This window comes from Scomber japonicus, chromosome 5 (genome assembly GCF_027409825.1).
Source record: "Scomber japonicus isolate fScoJap1 chromosome 5, fScoJap1.pri, whole genome shotgun sequence".
NCBI lineage: Eukaryota > Metazoa > Chordata > Actinopteri > Scombriformes > Scombridae > Scomber > Scomber japonicus.
The window spans coordinates 8,956,778-8,975,660 of NC_070582.1; the positions used below are offsets into that span (position 1 = coordinate 8,956,778).

Genomic DNA, 18,883 nt, shown 5'->3' on the forward strand with positions numbered 1-18,883 from the left:
AAAAACCAGGTACTGGTGAGACTGGCCCAGGTAGCAGCGTCTCTCTGTCTGTGTCCTCTGACTGCCTTACTTTAGTTATTTGCTTTACTTTCATGCACCTGACACCACACACAAACATTCACATGTACTTTCTCCACTAATGCATCACACACCTCACACTGATATCACTCATTTCCACTCCTCATACTATAAACATTTAGTTGAAACTTTAATGTGGTTTAATTTAATGTAATAACTATGTTTTATTAAACTTTTACCATAGTGTGTTTCCATTTTCTCTGGCCATCTGAGCCAGGTCATAGCACACCTAAATGTTTAAAGCACTCATATGATGAATAACTTTTTATAAAAAATAAAATGACATATTCATCAGGTGGCAAAATCAATATAATTTTTGAAAAGTGGAGCTTCATAATGGTTGCTAGGTGACAGGCTTTCACATAAACCTCTCAATATGTACACTAGTATTTGAAAAAAGAATAGCAAATCAATTACTTTTTCTCAAATAACCTTCATGCATAAATTACTTCATTCATGAATTGAACCAAATTAGCTGAATTATAGTTGATCAGCGTCTATGAAGCTGCTTCTTTCTTTTATCAAACTGGTAGTTAGATGCAAAAACACACTGCTGCATGACCCAGGGGTCTTTATGCCATATTTGCAAACTCGATGGATGTATTGTACATAATCACGCTTTAATCATGGGGATGGTCTAATTTGGGTCAGTTTAGGGGTCCTTGATGTGATAGAGTTTGGGAATCACTGGCCTACAGGATCAAGGTAACAAGAGCTGTGGATCCTCTGACCCTAGAAGAAAGGATCAATGATGTTGGCTCTGAGAGAAGAGTCTGGTCAAACTTCTACTGCAATCATTGGTCTCACAAAGCTGAGACAAGAGAAATCAAGCTTTTCAGGAAAGTATTTGCTGCAGTTTATAGCATTTGAGCTAAAGCATTCTGCAGCTTAATATTACTCTTTCACTGTGTTAATCTGACATATTTTAGAGGTTGTGTGGACATGAGGCATTTTGTGGTCTAATTCATAGCCCGATAAGAAGACACCTGCCTAGATGAGCTAAATCCAAACTATGTCTTGGAGTTGTTGACTGACCATCAGTAAGATCATCCTTGTGGTCATAACAGCTGTGAGGCTGTGTCTTAACTGACCAGAGAAAGGTACTGCTATAGGTGTGGATTTTCTCCAAAGACTGTAATCGTATATCTGATTATTTGATTATATGCTTCAACAACTGATAATGCTTAATTCTCTCTGTGTGTGTCTTTGTGTGTTTCTTGAGTGATCAATACGATTTTTACATGACAGACTTGTTTTTGGAGAAGATGCAGATGAGGAAGTCGGCCTCACAGTTAAACTGGAAAGCACCCGGCACCAGCAGTTATTTCCCAGGGGGCAGCTTGAAGAGCTCTGACAACTCCTGCATATTATTATAGGTCTTGCTGGGAGGGTTGGGCATGTAGGAGGTGAAGAAATCCTTTCCCTGGTAGTCTGTGTCATCTGGAGCCTGAAAGAGAGAGAAGAAAGGGAGGAGAAGATTAAATTGTGGACAAAATGTGTAAAAAAACACATATTAAACACACACTATGCATATTATCAAGTTATCTTAGTGTGACCCTTTCAAAGCAGTTCAAACTAGCTCCACCTTGAGCAACTACAATAATATAATGCCGCTTATGCACTGACTCACCAGTATAAATAATGAATAATAATTTGAGTGCAGATATCTGAAGTGGGAGTTTAGTGGGAGTTTTTCCCAGTAAGCATTCTCTTGCAGATCTCCAACAGATATCCAGAGTGTTCATGGATAGGCTACACAGCTCTAGTAAATACAATTTTTACTCGAAGAAATGCTATTATGTATGGAAGCCTTTTTTCGCCAATGTGATGGGGGGAAAAAGGAAGTCAATAACATGAGAGACTTTCTCAAAATAATGATTTAGTACTAAAAATAATGACTAAGTAACTCAAAATAATGAGAAACTTTCTCAAACTAATGACTTAGTATCTCAAAATAATGAGAATTTTTCTCAAAATTATGACTTAATAACTACAAATAATCAGAAAATAATATACTAATAGATAATACTATCTTAAAATTTAGGATAGTTTCTCATAATGACTTAATGACTCTCATTATTATGACTTCATAACTCAAAATAATGAGAAACAATTTCAAAATAATGACTTGTTTTATTAATTGGTTATTTAGTAGCTTACCTAATTAATTTTGAGATACCAAGTCATTTTTTAGGGATCTTTCTTTTCTCATCACATTGGTGGAAACGGGCTTCAATAGTGTCGTTTCATTAAATGTTAAAATTACTTTCCATAGTAGGATATATTGTGTCAGATATGATAAACTAGCAGCGACTAGCCGAAGCGTCCTGCCTGTTACCATGGAGACCACTGGAACGTTTCGCCGAAGCAAAACGTCCAAAAACGTCGAGCGAACGTGTCCAGCCCAGCCACCAGGCGCCTCATGACGTCACGGGCGGTCTGACAGCCGACGCTGCAGCCATGGAGGAAGTAAGAGGTGAGTGAGGCTTTCTCCTTCAAAACTCTTTCAAATCATATGTTTTACCGATGAATGTGTAGCTAAGGCGACGGTGTGGAGCTTTATTTAGATAATGAGACATGGGAGCAAATATCACGAAGCTGAATAAGACGGACTTCGTTGTTATTAGCGGGCATCCAACATCATTATTAACTAACGCTGCAGCCCTGGCGTTGGGTTTGTATGGGGAGCATATACTGTTAGCTTAACAGGAATATAACACGGAGGCCGTTTGGTTAAAGCCAGAATATATAATATCTCTTACTGTGTATATATGTTATTCAGACAGGCGAATAGAGTCGGTGCCTCATGTGTGTTAAACCTGCTTACTGCATGCTTTTCTGTCAATCGACGCTGCAAAGTCAGCTGGTCAAATAATGTATCCCCAGCAAATCTGTCTCCCCCTGTTTCAGTGTTTTACAATGAAAGCAGACAGTATGTAGGCAGCCTGCATTGGAGTTTTCTTCCTATTAAAATATATAACACGGCACTGGACTACGAACCTGACCATACAGCACGCAAACCAGTTTATTGTTGTCCAAACTGTAATGGGATATTGTGCATGTTTGGTTTTCCTGTCCCTTTATCACATGTGGTGTTACAATCTAGGCAATCGGAAATGGATGCACAGATTTTGTCGGGGGTACAAAATACACCACTAGGCAGGAAGAGTCACTAAATGTCATGTTTTTACATTTGTGTCAAGATTAGATGTCCTAGAAATAGAGCTGCAACAATGAATCAGTTAGATGCCAACTATTAAACTGCGATGATTAATTGTTTGGAGTCATATTTAAGTGAATAAAAACAACAACATCCTCAGATTTTAGCATCTCAATGTGAATGTTGTCTATTTTCTTTAGTCATTTATGACTGTGGTTCTCAAAATTGGTTCTGGGAACCCGCAGAGGTCGTTGAAAGGGTTGAAGGGGGCTCCAGGGAATAATTTATTTTCACTATAATGCCATCCATAATTAACACAATGACAGAATGTATGCATGTATGTATTATTTCTGTAACAAATCATCTGAAAGCAAAAAATCTTATCAAATGTGGTCAGTGGTCTAATTTCCTCGACATGAAAACGTTTGAGAACCACGGCTGTATGATAATAAACCAAATCAGTTTGGTTGGGATACAGTGGTAGACGTTATTCATCAGATTCTGATGTTTTATGAACCAAACAACTAAATGATTAATTGAGAAAATAATCCAAAGATGATTCAATAATGAAAATAATTGTTAGTTGCAGCCCTGCCTTGAAATATACTTAATTTGGTGCTGTATTAGCATTTTGTTCAAAAAGTAAAATAGCTGACGAATATGATTTTCCTCCTTAGTGTTTCCGCTGACTTGTGCCGTGCAGAATTATGCATGGGGGAAAGTTGGACTGGACAGCGAGGTGGCTAAACTGGTGATTGGTGGAGACCCGCTAGCTGTCATAGAGGTTGGCAAACATTATGCTGAGGTAAGAAAGTGTACTGTCAGCTGAAGATTATTATAGGGAAAGCACTTATTCAAAACACTAGACATATGCTTGTGTGACATCCCTGTTTTTCAGAGCTGGAGGGTAAACACCTAAGGATACATGGTGTGGTTGTGCAGTGAAAACCATCCCTGGATATATTACATATAAAACATTTTGGAGTACAATTTGGCTGTTGTAATTTCATGATTTTTTCATTTCATAAAAAAATACAGTAAGCTTATCCTTTAGACTCCATGTCATTCACAAGTCTTTCCTTATTTAGCTACAGCAGCTCCGCAGGGATTGTCATAAAGGTCAATAGTTCAAGTAAAAGCAGTGTTGACATTTTCACGTACCACAAACCAGATTGTCACATGCCACAGTCGGTCCTATCTCGTTTCATGGTTATAGTCAGAGGGAGGTGTGGATGACTTAAGCCTTACTTGTGACCTATTGTTAAGCATGTCTGCAACATTTTAAAATTAATTATGTCATGTTTAAATTGTTGCTAAAATTATATTGTAAGAGGGATCATTTAGTCACAATCCTGTTTAGTGCATACATATATATTCATTTCTAATCCTTGTAATTACAAAAAAACAAATCAGTGATAATATGAGCCTGAACACACAGTAGAGACGGACCATCCTGTTATAAAAAGGGTTCAGGTTTGAGTGTTTTAGTAGTGGTAGAGATAGTGCCCTTCATTTACATTTAAGGAATTACTGTAACCCTTTTAACCAGAGTGATTTCCATTGAGTATAAATCACTTTGAATCACAGCATTAGATAAACTGCCTTTACCCCAGAAAGCCTGGAAACCACTGTGACTCATTTTGGAAACTTTTGCCATTGACCATTTAGAGTGATAAATGGGATTCAGCACTCATCACTGGTACATGTTAAGGAATTGGAAATGGTTTCAAACTCCTAATTTTCTGTTGTTTTGAAGATTTTGACTCAATAACCTTCTCATCACAAATACAAAAAGAGTGAGTCTCCATCTGAGCGTGATGTTGTCTCTGCTGTCTCCTCCAGCTGTGGATGGGTGCCCACCCGAAAGGTGATGCTCAGATTAAAGACAACAGGATTGCACAGACCACATTGGGCCAGTGGATCGCCCACTTCCCCGCCAGTCTGGGCTCCAAGGTCAAAGACACCTTTCAGGGTCAACTGCCCTTCCTCTTGAAAGTCCTCTCTGTCAACACAGCGTTGTCCATACAGGCCCACCCCAACAGGGTGAGTATACAAACATACCAGCTGTCTATCAGTAGGCTGACTCATTCAGTGTTAGGACATTGTTTAACAGATATTAATGTCATGTCATCGTGTTATGCTGATGTTTGTTAGAGTTAATATAAAAAACATTTCTATAAAGCAAAATCCAACATTTCTTTGCTGGTAGTAAATTCAGAATGAAGGTTTCACTTACTGAGTACTGATTGTGATACACTAACAATTCATGTTAACTTTAAAGTGATATGTGGTTGTTTTTCAGACTAGAGAGATGGTATGTTGTTTTTTAAAAAAGAGAGATGGGCGCTGAGGAAATTAAGAGACACCTCATTGTTTTTAGATGACAGATGAAGTCTTTTGATAAAACAAGAATAACAAAAGTGGCGTCACTTGAGTAATCTCAGTTTGGATTTTGGAAACTACGCATTTGTAACAGAAAGCTTAAACCAATATATTTCAGGCTCTGCATGTTTATAGAATTAAATCTCTGGAGTTCTTTACTTTACACAACACTGATCACCATCAATTTGTGTAAAGTTTAGCATGATTGAGGAAAATGAGAAGCTTATTCCCTCTCATACTTGATGGCTTCTGCCTTCTATGACAATTTAATTTCCCTCTGGGGATTAATAAAGTAATCTATCAATCTGTCAGCCATCATTTTCTGTGCACATGAAAACAATGAATTGACTGTTTTCCTTGCTGCTGAGGCCAATGAAATGATGGATGATTATATGTTTCAGTAGCTTTTATCACCTATATAAAGACAGTGTTTTACATGAATCTGCATATATTAAATTCAAAATAGGTTGAATGAGCTAGTTAACACTTTTCTACACAGTTGATTTTGGACAGTACAACCTACGGCCTTGTGTCTGAAGACTTTAGTCTACACGCTCTCTGCCTGCCCTCTTTAGTAACCCTCTTCCTCTTGTGTCATTATGGTTTGCTCAGGAGTTAGCTGCTCGTCTCCACGCTCAGTTTCCGGAGCACTATCCAGACACTAACCACAAACCAGAGATGGCCATTGCTCTCACCCGCTTCCAGGGCCTCTGTGGCTTCAGACCCGTGGAGGAGATCCTGGGATTCCTTAAATGTGAGTCCCCAAAGTCCCACAGGGGCATTAGAGGATTCTGGATTGATTTTTTTTTGGACAGCGAATGAGAAAAAATTAGCTGACGTAGAGATTTAAACCCAGACATAGACAGTACTGTATATTATGTAATGTTTTGCAAAAGATAAATTCATAACTGGTGCATGTGTGTGCATCTATCAGCTGTCCCCGAGTTTCATGCTCTGGTGGGCAACGCGGCCGCGGAGGAACTGCGGTCAGGCATGGGAGATGCGGCCCGTACGAGCCAGGCGCTGAAGAAGTGCTTCACCAGGATGATGAACTGTGAGAAGAAGGTGTTCGTGGACCAGCTCAACATGCTGGTGAAGAGAGTCACTGAAGAGGGTGAGTACACTGGGAGGAGGATAATCCTTATTGCTTTTTAGGAATAAGCAACTATAGTTAAAAACACTGCGTGATACCTCTAGTACATATTCAGCACAGGGAACTCTAGATTCACAGTCTTTATGCATGATCTACTGTGGTCTTATTGCAAACAGGGCTGCTTATCAAACTCAAGTTCTTTTTTTGGGACCAAGCAAAATGTGTCTGTACAGTAGCTTCAAAACCTGTAAAATACTAAAAGCTGGCTCTGAATGCATGCTCAGACTTGTCACCTGCTTTAGTTATTCTTTGATCACACCAGAAAAACAGTCTCTGATTTATAGTATATCATTTCCCCTCAAAATTGTTGTAAGGCTGCTTGTGTTTAGATACTATTTAATATTAGAAAACTTTGTGAACTCAACTCAAATATTTTAATAACACTACTATAGATTTTTTTTCAGCATTTGCTTTATCTTTGTTACTTGCTGACATTTAACCATGAGAGCATTGCTCAATATATGGCACTAATCTTTTATTTCATCGTATAACAATCTGATATCTGATGTAAGCGTGTTAGTGAAATTTCCACTTTTCCAAGAAGTCATCCACCAAAATGACTACTTTTCACAAAAGAAATGCAATTTGGGACACTTACTGAGACATAAATAATATGTTTCTGGTTAACAACTTGGCAACAGAGGGGGGGGGTCCTGTTTATTAAAAAGTTAGATAATAAACCCCTGAAATGGGTTGTTTATTGCAGCATCCTCACAGATTTAACAACTGCTGGTGATAAAACTGAATTATGCTAACAATTTAAAATACAGTGACATTAAAATTAAAATAACATTCTCAGTGAGTGAAGTCCCTGTGAACATTGTGGCCCCTGTGTTGCGTTCAGTCTCAGTTTAAGCTTTCAGCCCATTAAACTCTGCTTGTTTATATTACCACTGGGAGGCGCCAAAGTGACAACTATTGAGCTTTAAAATAAGAGGAAAAAGGGTATTCTGCTATTTTGAACTATGTTTTACTGACATATTCACACCTGTGGATTTTATATTACTCATGTAGGAGCAGCTGGGAAGGATACATCAAGCAGCAATGGCGACCTGTTGCTCCGCCTCCACTCTCAGTACCCCGGAGACATCGGCTGCTTCTCCATCTACTTCCTCAACCTCATGATCCTGGATCCAGGCCAGGCCATGTTCCTGGGAGCCAGTGAGCCTCATGCTTACCTCTATGGAGGTCAGTGGGGTGCTTGTTGTTTACATTCATGAGATGCGGCACACACTGGCTCTTTCCACACTGACTTGAATGAATGAAATGTGATGAATGTGTGCAACGGTACAATGTGCCTGAATTCCTGTATTATTGACTCTTCAGGGTCTCTGCAGCACTCCTGTTTGACAGAGAAGCAGCGGGATAGAAAAGATATATATATATATATATATATATATATATATATGGATCAGCTGTACTGTGTAGTTTAAGCCACTAAGTTTAAACTAAACTATTAAGTACTTACTAACTGGAGACCCACACACCGCTAAATTAAAATGGGTTACACCACACAGACAAGTTCTTATGTAGTTAGATCTAATTTATCATTTGTTCAGCTTGAGATGCTCCAGTGAATTCCTGTTAACATAGATGATTGTTTTTTTTATTGCACAGCGCTACAAATGTTCTCTATCAATTGATTTACACATTACTAACATCTTAACTTACTTGCTTAGACATTTCTTAATAGAGCGACCTGATTGAGTAAATAATTAGATTGAGACTAGCTTTTCAATTCAAGGATTTTAGGAGGGACGTAACACACACATTCAGTGAAGTTGGTGCAACTCTATCCAGAACACAATGCAGATCCATGATGTGTGTTTGTGTGTTTGTGTGTGTGTGTGTGTGTGTGTGTGTGTGTGTGAGGAGCACAGTTCACCTCTCTAAAAAGAAAGGGATTTTTGCTTTTCTTTTACTATAACTGTTTTGCTTTATTCAGCCACAAATATAACTCACAGCTGGGTGTAAGTTCACACCACCACTTTAAGTTGTTAAAAGGTATTCTGGTAAATCACTAACTGATTTAAGGCAAGTGAAGGGAAAGAAATAGCTCTTGGATTTCATTTAACACAACAGACTGATCTAATATTGTAAGAGAATTTAAGAATTGATTTTTTTCCATTTGAAGGAGAGTCGACTGCAGACTCTGCTCATTTTAAACCCTTTCCTCTCGTCTGTTCATCCGTCCCTGTAGACTGTATCGAGTGCATGGCCTGCTCAGACAACACTGTGAGGGCCGGCCTGACGCCGAAATACATCGACGTTAACACGCTGTGTGAGATGCTGAACTACACCTCCGCCCCGGCCAGCTCCAAAATTTTCCCGTGTGTTCAGGACCCTTCAGACCCCTGCGTGTCCCTGTACGACCCCCCGGTGCCAGACTTCACTGTCATGAGGATACAGGTAGTAAACCTCAACTGAGTGGATGACAACAGCAACAGTTCAGTTTCTGTATTTAATAACAACCAATGTAGTTTTTCCATTTTGAAACTGTTTATTTATATTATTTATTCATATTTTACTACAAATTTATATTCAGAAAAGACAGAAAACATCTAACATGGAGAGAAAAAAAGTTTTATTTTCAGATGTGATGTCTTAAGTATAATTTATGTTCTTACATTGTCACATTTTAATACAAAGCCTCTTCTGCTGTTGTTTCATGTTTAAGAAGAGAAATGACTCAAAATGTCTCCATCTTTAACTCACTATAAAATAAACCTTTCCTATTAAGACATGTTTTAATCAGCTGACAACATTTATGAGGTTGTTAACCAGGTGTCAATAGTGATCAGTATTTGTGATACTTCTAAATAAATGCTAACAGATGACTTTGATAGATGGGATGTAACCCATTGATTTAACATTTTTAACTTACTTCTGAATGAGTAGGCAAATTTAATTGAATAAAAATCATTAAATTAAATAAAATCAAAGAAACACAATTACACAACCTAGGATGGTATCAGGGATTTAGACATGTCTAGTAGTCACCTCTGTCCTGTCTTGTATCTCCTCCAGGTCCCAGCCTCAGTGAAGCAGTACACTGTGGCGCCGCTCGACTCCGCCAGCATCGTCCTGGTCATCGAGGGCGACGCCTCCGCGGCCTCACCTGCCGCGCTCTCCGACATCACCCTGAGGCGCGGCACCGTCCTGTTCATCTCGGCCAACGAGAGCGTCTCTCTGCACATCACCTCCCAGTCGGGGATGAGTATGTTTCGAGCCTGCTGCCTCCTGTAGTCGTGAGTCTGTGGCTGTGTGTGAACGCTCATGCTACCCGTCTGTTCCTCCTCTGGTTTGACTCGGCGAGGTCTACCCTGCTTTATGGATTGAGCCCGATGATTGCTGTGCACTTTAGTAGGTAGTATCTAAAAATGAGCTTTCAGACACAGAGAGTCGATGCCCGTCTGTGCCCGCTGCCCCCCCCCCCCCCCCCCCCCTTCAACCCAACCCAACCCAAACTTGCCCTGCGTAACAGCTGTGTCACCCTTACACGCCAGCAGCAGTGTTCTCTAGCTTTAAAATCCAGCAGTAATCCAGTGCTGCTGGATTTTAATACATTTCAACGGTTCTTCTTTACCAGTAGTAAATAAAGACAAGTAATAAAGATAGGAAAAGGGGGCACATCCCAAACTCTTGTCAGGTGCTAAGAATAACAAAACTAGGTCAAACAAAACCTAGCATGTGGCTGAAACGCTAGAGGGCTTTTCATTTGAAACAACGCATACAGGAAGTGGCGACACTCAGCTGAGGCAACTGACTGGCAGCTGACTAAATGATGCAACTTCAACAATTAGTCAGTCGCTTTCTCACAATCATAGGACTCGGCCCGCTGTTGTGGTCCAGCCAAAAAATAAAGGATGTCTTCAACACTGAGCGGCACCCAATATAAATACTGATTATTGAGTGTACATGACACTGTTACAATCACTTTATCCATATTAGACTCCTGATGAAAAACCTGATAGTTTAACATCAGACATTGTTCATTCTTGACCTCGGAAAACAATCTCACCAAAAGGTAAATTTAGCTCAAAGTGAAGTCTTTAAAGTGCCCAGAAAAATATAGAAAGGTGCATCTGAGCTGATAAAGATCATGTTGTATGAATCAAAAGCTACTAAATGGACCTTTTGGTGAGAATACTGTCAATAATAAATATAATAATGAGAGCTAATGTGGATGGAGAAAGTGCTCAGAAGAAAAATGAATCAATGAACATCTATACTGTATATACAATTGAGCAGACTCGATCCACTGATGAAGACCATGAGATGTGGTTGAAAGCTCTGTAAACGGTTAATGGATCTTTAGTGGATGTCACATTAAAAATATTGCTCATGTGCAAGTTTGTAATCAGGGTGTTTTATCGGCTTCCCTTCAGCGCTCTGGACATTTTAGCTCTTTATTCTAATCAAACTTCAGCCAGACGCTCTCCTGTTCCAGCCTGAGGTTAAAATAACGCACTTCAGCACTGAACCAGGGCGGTGGGGCAAATTACGTATGTTTACACTGGTGCAGCACCACTCACTGCTTCTCTACATCGGCCACCATCGGAGAGCATGTCTGTTTAATGAGCCCGAGCAGTCGTCATCTTCTTCTTTACCGGAGGGTGGGGGGGGGCGTCCGCTGGTGTGAATACATGTTATATCGCTTTAAGTTTAACTCGAATATCCACCTTTTTAAACTCTCAACTTTGAGGAAACATTGTTAGTAGTTGAGAGCATATAGTATAATCCTGAGATGCCTGTGCATGTTTGATTTTAGAGCAGTAATACTGGGAGGAAGGAGCCTTTTACTGGGAGTATGAACTGCTTTTAACCATTACCAGCGCATGTCTACAGTCTGGAAACTTCTCTTTTAAAAAGTAGGGAGACATTAAAGATTAAAAAAACAAAACAACTAAAACATAAGGAAGCAAGAAGAACCGCTAACTGCTGTAGATCCATCCCACGATGCACGACGACTCCTGTATAATTGTAAATGCGTTAACGCTGCCTGTCCGTCGCGTCCTTCCAGAGTTTGACTGAAGACATTTAACTCATCCGCATCTCGTACACTCGTACACCAAAATGCTGCATTCAGTTTTCTAGTATTTTAAAAGGAACAGAGTACGAACACGTCTGTATTTTATTGAGTATTTGAAGCCAAATTTTTTCAGACTTTGTATGTTTTGTTGTTTGTACTGATTCATCAAATCGGACATTACATTTACATACTAAAGAGAAACAACCTCTGAACTATTCAAAGTATTTTAGGGTTTTATCTTTGGGATCACAGGGTGGTTTGTTTTTCAGTGACCACTTTAGACAATTTCAACACTCCGTTCTAACAATGGTAGAATATTTTGACTTGATTATTTCAATAATGGTGCAAAAATATTCCAGTTCATACCAGGGTCGATCTGAATTCAGTCAATCATGAAGAGTGGTGTTCTTGTTGTTCTAGTTTTTGTAAGCGATCTTTAATCAAATATTTGGGAATGAATGCCTGTCAACCTACCTATGAAGAAATATTACTCTCTATAGTCCGACGTGAATGAATGATAACAGTGAAATGAGCCAACCCCCCGATAACTGCTTTTTACCTACGTCATCATGACCGGGATTGTGATGTGGACGGAAATCTCTAAGCTTGTTCTGAATATAGTTGCACTAAACCTTTACTTGTTTGTTGTTGCTAAAATGTGGAACGATATCAAGAGATCGAAGGATGTCGGTAGTTCATTTTAAAGTGTGTCTTTTTTGATTAAAAGAACATTACCTCAAGGTTAATTCTTCCATCTCTGTAACATGTTAGTTATGTTATCTGCCATATTTTCAAAAGGGATTCAATTTAGTTGTCTCATTTTTAATTTTAACTCATTTAATTATCACACACATTTGTTACTGATCTTGTTTGAAGTCACCTTTTAGTTTAAATATTATAGATTTATTTCCGTAATATGGATTTTTTGCACACTGAGTTTTAGGTTTTTACTTTCACGGTTAACTCATGTCCTTCAAGTGCACACATATCTGAAGGGGCCACAATGTTTTACTTTAACTATTTTATTAATATATTGTTAGGACATTTATTTGAATTTGACTCTAGTGAGGGCATGGTTTAGCATTTTTGAATATGGTGATGCTGTAGCATGGGACTGCAGAGAACACGTGTATGTAAAAGTGGTTTAATAAAGCCTTGTGTGGTTACTACATGGTCTCAACTCCTCATTTTATGTGTTGTGTTTGTAGATTTTTGTCAGATGAACTTGAACTGTACCAATATTAGCAGTTGTAAAACATCAAAGACATCTTCTAAGAATCCAGTTTACTGAATTATATGACTCAAAGTAAAATATAGAACAGGTTTTTTTTCCCCATATTCCAGATTTTAGGGGTTTCAACGTTCCTGAGGTATCTGGATAACTCAGTAAACTTGCTTATAATAAAGGTGAGGTTGTATTGTGATATATAATACTACTATAGCGTGTTTACGGCTGCAACTAATGATTATTTTCATTATCAATTAATCTTCCACTCATTCTTTTGATTAACTGATTCATTATTTTTTTCTATAAAACATAAAAATGTCTACTACAATTTCCACAATGAGGTTAAAATATCTTATTTTGTCCAAAACACAGAGATTCAATCTTTTGTAATATAAGACCATTTGAGAACTTGAAACCATTACATTTTAGGTATTTTTGCTTAAAAGGATCAAAGTAATTAACAAATTAAAATATCTGCCAATTTTCTATCAATTGATTATTCAATTAATCAACTAATTGTTATGTGTATTATTTTCAAAATTCCAGGCAAAGGGCTATTAACTCTTATTTTCCTGTGTGAATTCTTATAGTATAGTTTTTAAATTGAACATCAGTTTAATTCCTGTTGGTGAAATTCTAAAATATATTCTTATTAATATTGTGATATTGATTTCAGCTACCCAACTCAAAATACAAATATATATTTATTCATTTTTATGAAGCACTAAGCAGCAACAAAATATTTATTAGCAGATTTATTTAAACACTATTAAAACTTATTTTTCTGAAGGAACTCATTGAAACATGAACATAACTCAGAATACAAGTAAACACAACACTTCACCATTTTATAACCTCAGTAACAGCCAGCGGGCAGATTTCAACACTCATCTGAACATTTTCCACACACGTCTAATGAAAGTGTTAAAACAGCTACAACAGACAGTCGGACTGTGTTTTTATGTCTCCCTTATCTTTTAACAGCTTCATACAGACTGCTACAAAACTCCATGTTTGCCTTTTTTAAAATACGTTTTGCTTCATTAAAGAGGATAAAAAATGTTCATCCACTTTAGGAAACTCTTCTCTTCTGTTTTGAAGCAATTATGCAGAATTCACACGGTTACAAAACTGACAGCACACAACACTGAGCGCAGTGTGAGAGCTGATGGAGACCGCCAGTCTAAATTTGTTGCTTTTAAACATTTTTTAAAAAATCCATCAGCTTCTCTCATGCTCCTCTGCTTTGCCTCCTGTGACCTTCACTGCCTGTTTGAAGTGCTGCAACAGGCGGCTCTGTCCTGGTAGTTCACAGTTCACTTTGGCATCTGTCACAGCTGGCGTCTTCTCCATGGTGTTCAGAGTAAATAAATGCCTGCTGATCAACTCTTGTGTGGGCTGAAGCACACTGTAGAGCGCCTGTAACGCCCGCACATCCTCCAAAGCATCATGAGCCTTGTAGTTCAAACCCAGCAGCTCCTTGACCAGGTTCTCCTGTCTGAAGCTCTGGAGGCCGCGGTCCTTCAGCAGCTCCCTGGCCAGCGGCAGGGTGTCAACGTATCCTGAGACTGAGGACTCAAATTCTGCCCTGAGGTCCAGTTCATCGAGAGCTCGAGCCAACAGTGGACAGTCAAAGCGACGGATGTTGTGGCCGAGGACCAGTGGACGTCCGAGCATTTGAATGAAAGCGATGAAGGACATCAGGACCTCTCGGAGGGAGTTGGTGAGGACGAGCTGGCGATGGAGGTACAACCTTTGTCTGCGGACCCTGAAGCCTGAAGTATGAAAGTACAATATTGCCCTCTGTAGTGGAGTGGAAATGTAAAGTAGCATCAAATGGGAATACTCAAGTAAAAAGTTTTTGCGGTCATATTATTTTAAGGTGGAGGCTTTAAATAAGCCCATTTGGGTTTTCTGCATCTCCTTGTACTATATAATATCATCATTTGTTGTGTATATTTTAACTTCTGCAAAATGAACTAAAGTACTTTAAAAATGTCCTTAAGCATAGAAGTTGTGTAAATGTACTTAATTACTTTCTGCTACTGAAGCCCAACATCATATCAAAGGGTTTGTTTGTTCTGACCAAAAGTTCAAAACACAAAGATACTAAAATGTATTATTATTATTTTTATTATTTATGGTTTATTTAATAGGGACAGATACATGACAGGCTAAAACTGTCCGATTGTAGGGAATATTAGTTGAAAACACCTGTCCCTAGAAGGGCTTTTCTGAAAGTAAGAGCTTAAACATACTGTATGGTATTTTGCTTGAATAAAGTACTTTGATGATTCATCTTTACTAAAAACAAGTTGCCAGTTACTGTCTACTTACCCGTCACTTTGGCTGCTCCTCGCTGAATTCGACACCGAGGGATGATGTAGAGGTTGAGGTAGTGATCTCCACTTACTGCAGCCAGCTGGACGATGTCACAGCTCTGACCTGGTGAGATGAAACATGTGAGAAAAACATACATTTTTGTGATTCAGAATGTTTTTTTCTCCATGCAGACCTCACAGACAGTATGTGGTAAAAGGAGCAACTGTAAAAACTATAGAGCTGCAAGGATTTTAATATTTATTGTTTTGAGTCACTACATTTCTTCTTCCACCTTCTTAAATGTGAATATCTTTTGGTTTTCTTTAGTCTTCTTTGAAATTTGAAGATCAGACTTGAAATATATAGTTGTGGGTGATAGATAAATCTGAGGGGAAATATTGGATAATTTAGCCTATTGAAATTAAACCATGTTAGAGGTTTAGAGGGGAAAAATCACTATTTGGTGGAGCTGTTAACAACTCAGACATCTGTGTTGTAATCTAAAAGCCTTTATGTCAAATCTTAATCTGAAAAGTAACTAAAGCTGTCAAATAAATGCAGTGGAGTCAAAGTATACAGTAGCATTAACATGGAAATACTCAAATAAAGTAGAAGTCTCTCAAAAAAGTACTTGAGTAAATGTACTTAGTTACTTTATAACCCCATACATTTTTGTCTTACCCAGTCCAGTTGTCTCTAAATCAAAGAAAACCAGAGACTGGTGAGAGCTGTCATCCTCTGGTTTTTGCATCATGGACACAAACTTTAGTCCCGTGTTTAAAAGAGGATATAATACACAAAATTAAGACCTATCTGAGTTTGTATTTTAGCTACATTGTGCTGTATATTGTCTATAAATACAGTATCTCATGAAAACTACAGTGAAAGCTCAAACTAAACATTTCCCTCCGTCAGTTTAAAACACCTGTGTGACCCGGATGCGATATGGTTTTATTCCTAGGATGACAAAATCACGACCCGCCCTACGCTGCCTCTGATTGGTCAGTGCTTAGTCAGGAGGAGTATGATTGGTCAGAGTTAGGGTAAGAATGTTAGGGTAAGCCAATCAGAGGCAGAGGTGGGCGGGTCATGACTTCTATAAACAACAGGCTGCTGCCCTCTACAGGAAAGACATGAAGGTGCAGTGAGGAGGTCTTTGGATGAAATACTGAGATACTCCTTATCCTAAATGTATAAAGTTATAAAGTAATAAATGTGAACATGGTCAGTGATGGAGAATGTGTGACACAATGTTAAATGTTGATAAAATGTTGCTTATTTTCATAATTTTTGTGTGTTTTAATGATTAACAATCATCAAAATAATTGGCAAATAATTTCCTGTCAATTGACTATTTACAATAAATTCATTAGAATTAGATGAATTAAAAATGTTTCCCTAAACCACACTTAAAAAAATGAATTGGTTACTAATTTTGTACTAATTTTCTTATTAAATGTTCTGTTTTGTGTTTGTGAAAGTCTGTTGTTTGATTTTGTTTCTTTGTCATATGTAGTGTTTTGATTTTAAATATAATTTTAACATAAATGTCATAATAAATTTGTCATGTCAATTTTGGATATTTATCGATTATTAATTCCTCTACTTTTTGGTTTAACCCTTCTGTTGTCTGTAACACAGTGTTGGGTGATCATTTATACCTTATGTTTTATAAGAAGGTCCAGATCTATCCTCAAAGACTCCTCCTACCCAGCACATCATCATTTCGACCTGATGCCACTGAGGCTGTAATTTGTTGCTGCAAAACGTCTACAGGGAAGTCTCTGGTACTCAACAGAAAAGTCTGTTCTGTTTACCCAAAATACGTTAAAGCAGAGTCCATTCAGGACTCATATTAGACTGTAAACTATCACATACAAAAACCCTTTCGTCCTCTCAGCCATCACTCAACTTAACTGTGAGAAAAAAAAATGACTTGAGCATGCAAACCTGCTCAGGATTGTATTAATATCATGTTTTTATATGTATATGTTGTGATTATATGCTTTTTGTTTTATCCTGTGTTACACTGCTGCACAACCATCAACATGAAGTGACTGATTGATTAGACAAATAATTGTGTAGCAGAATTAAAAAGAAATAAATTGGTTCTGAATTGTATTTATTGGAAAATACCTCTGAGTATGAGACATGTTACATTATCAAAACATAGCCACAAAAAACAGCATATATTTTATACAATATGAACATGATATTTCTGTGAATTTGGGGTCTAGTCACAAAAACACACAACACAACCACAAACATTTTATAGTTAAACAACACGGATCAACAGTAGAGGTCCAAATTCACGATAAGAGTCTCAAGAAAACTGTAGTTAGATCAATTTGACCTTCTCTAATAAGAATAATAAAATCTACTTTGGGTCTTTAAATTAGGAAATGTTTTAAATGTTCTAAATGTCAGTTTTTCTTTGCATAGTCAGATTTGTTTTCTTTCTTTCTTTAGCTTTAAAAAAAGAAGAAGCTATTAGGCCTTGAAGGTAACCCCTGAGACCTGCCATCTGCTAGGACACCACGCATTGAACAGCTCCTGCAGCATCCTGGCATCCTCCACAGCATTATGGGCGTCGTAGGTCGTTCCCAGGAAGTGACGCACCAAGTTCTCCTGAGAGTAACTGCGCAGTCCATCGAAGAGCTGCTTGCTTAGAATGAAGGTATCCACAAAACCGTGCACCACCTGCTGGAACTGCTGCCTGAGGGAGCACTTTCGTAGCACTCTGGTGATCACAGGCATGTCGAACCGCCGTGCATTGTGTGCTGCCAGAAGTACAGGCTGGCGGAAGGAGCGAAGGAAGCCTATGAAGGAGGTGAGAGCATCGATGAGAGGGATGGTTGCTACCGGTCTCCCTCTGAGAAACAGGCCGGCGTTGTTGACGGTGAAGCCCGTGACCTCCATGGCGCTCTCAGTGAGGGCGCAGCGGGGGAGCGTGTAGACGTTAAACACCCTGTCTCCACAGACGGCAGACACCTGGATGATGTCACATACTGCGATGTCTGAGAGTAGAGGGGGAAAGGCATAAGGGTGGAGAACAGATAAACATAGATTGCAATATTAATTTTGTCAACATCTGAGACACAGAGAGCTCACATCAACCCTGTACTGAAATATCGTCACTGACTGCCTCTAAGTTTTATCAATGGTACTGATTTTAAAGGATTATACTGCTGACTTTCTATATAAATATTCTTCTTGCTGTCAACAAATCTCATTTGCAAAGCCAAACCAACAACCAATCAAAATAACCCTTACATACTGTTCAGGTTCAAATTTGACCAATTTCTTACAGCTATAAAAACACTGTAAAACATTTCTTTTTAGCCAGATGTTTCCTACTTTGAGCCATAGTAGACAAAATTAGAAAAAAATGCATAATTAAAAAAAAATTGTGCAGCTGGTACACATGTATATTATATATGCAAATGTCCAAATTTGACCTGGGTTTATTTAAAAAAAATCTATAAAATGTTGTCCTGGACCTTTAAAACAGTGATTGTGAATGTCTTT

The 18,883-nt window shown here is 38.4% G+C and overlaps 2 protein-coding genes across 2 annotated transcripts; one reads left to right on the top strand and one right to left on the bottom strand.

Moving 5' to 3' along the window:
- Positions 1-2,531: 2,531 nt before the first annotated feature.
- On the top strand, positions 2,532-11,364 carry mpi (mannose phosphate isomerase). Its single transcript, XM_053319064.1, has 8 exons — positions 2,532-2,554; positions 3,916-4,043; positions 5,081-5,281; positions 6,233-6,374; positions 6,555-6,734; positions 7,788-7,961; positions 8,974-9,182; positions 9,801-11,364. Exons 1-8 carry the CDS (start codon positions 2,539-2,541, stop codon positions 10,017-10,019), a joined length of 1,269 nt encoding a protein of 422 aa, XP_053175039.1. The 5' UTR covers positions 2,532-2,538; the 3' UTR covers positions 10,020-11,364.
- Positions 11,365-14,254: 2,890 nt separating this feature from the next.
- plex9.2 (PML-like exon 9.2) lies at positions 14,255-16,119 on the bottom strand. Its single transcript, XM_053319505.1, has 3 exons — positions 16,037-16,119; positions 15,371-15,478; positions 14,255-14,808 (listed from the first exon to the last, which is right to left on the bottom strand). The coding sequence occupies exons 1-3, from the start codon at positions 16,107-16,109 to the stop codon at positions 14,255-14,257; spliced, it is 735 nt and encodes a 244-aa protein (XP_053175480.1). The 5' UTR covers positions 16,110-16,119.
- Positions 16,120-18,883: the final 2,764 nt, after the last annotated feature.

What these genes read in the sequence shown, in the direction of transcription:
- plex9.2 (XM_053319505.1), bottom strand. Translation starts at nt 16,109, where the DNA reads ATGATGCAAAAACCAGAGGATGACAGCTCTCACCAGTCTCTGGTTTTC. An exon ending in TTTAGAGACAACTGGACTGG is followed by an intron (nt 15,479 to 16,036) that starts GTAAGACAAAAA and finishes TCATCTCACCAG; the next exon opens with GTCAGAGCTGTGACATCGTC. An exon ending in AGGAGCAGCCAAAGTGACGG is followed by an intron (nt 14,809 to 15,370) that starts GTAAGTAGACAG and finishes TTCATACTTCAG; the next exon opens with GCTTCAGGGTCCGCAGACAA.
- mpi (XM_053319064.1), top strand. An exon ending in GAAGAGAGTCACTGAAGAGG is followed by an intron (nt 6,735 to 7,787) that starts GTGAGTACACTG and finishes TTACTCATGTAG; the next exon opens with GAGCAGCTGGGAAGGATACA. An exon ending in TCATGCTTACCTCTATGGAG is followed by an intron (nt 7,962 to 8,973) that starts GTCAGTGGGGTG and finishes CCGTCCCTGTAG; the next exon opens with ACTGTATCGAGTGCATGGCC.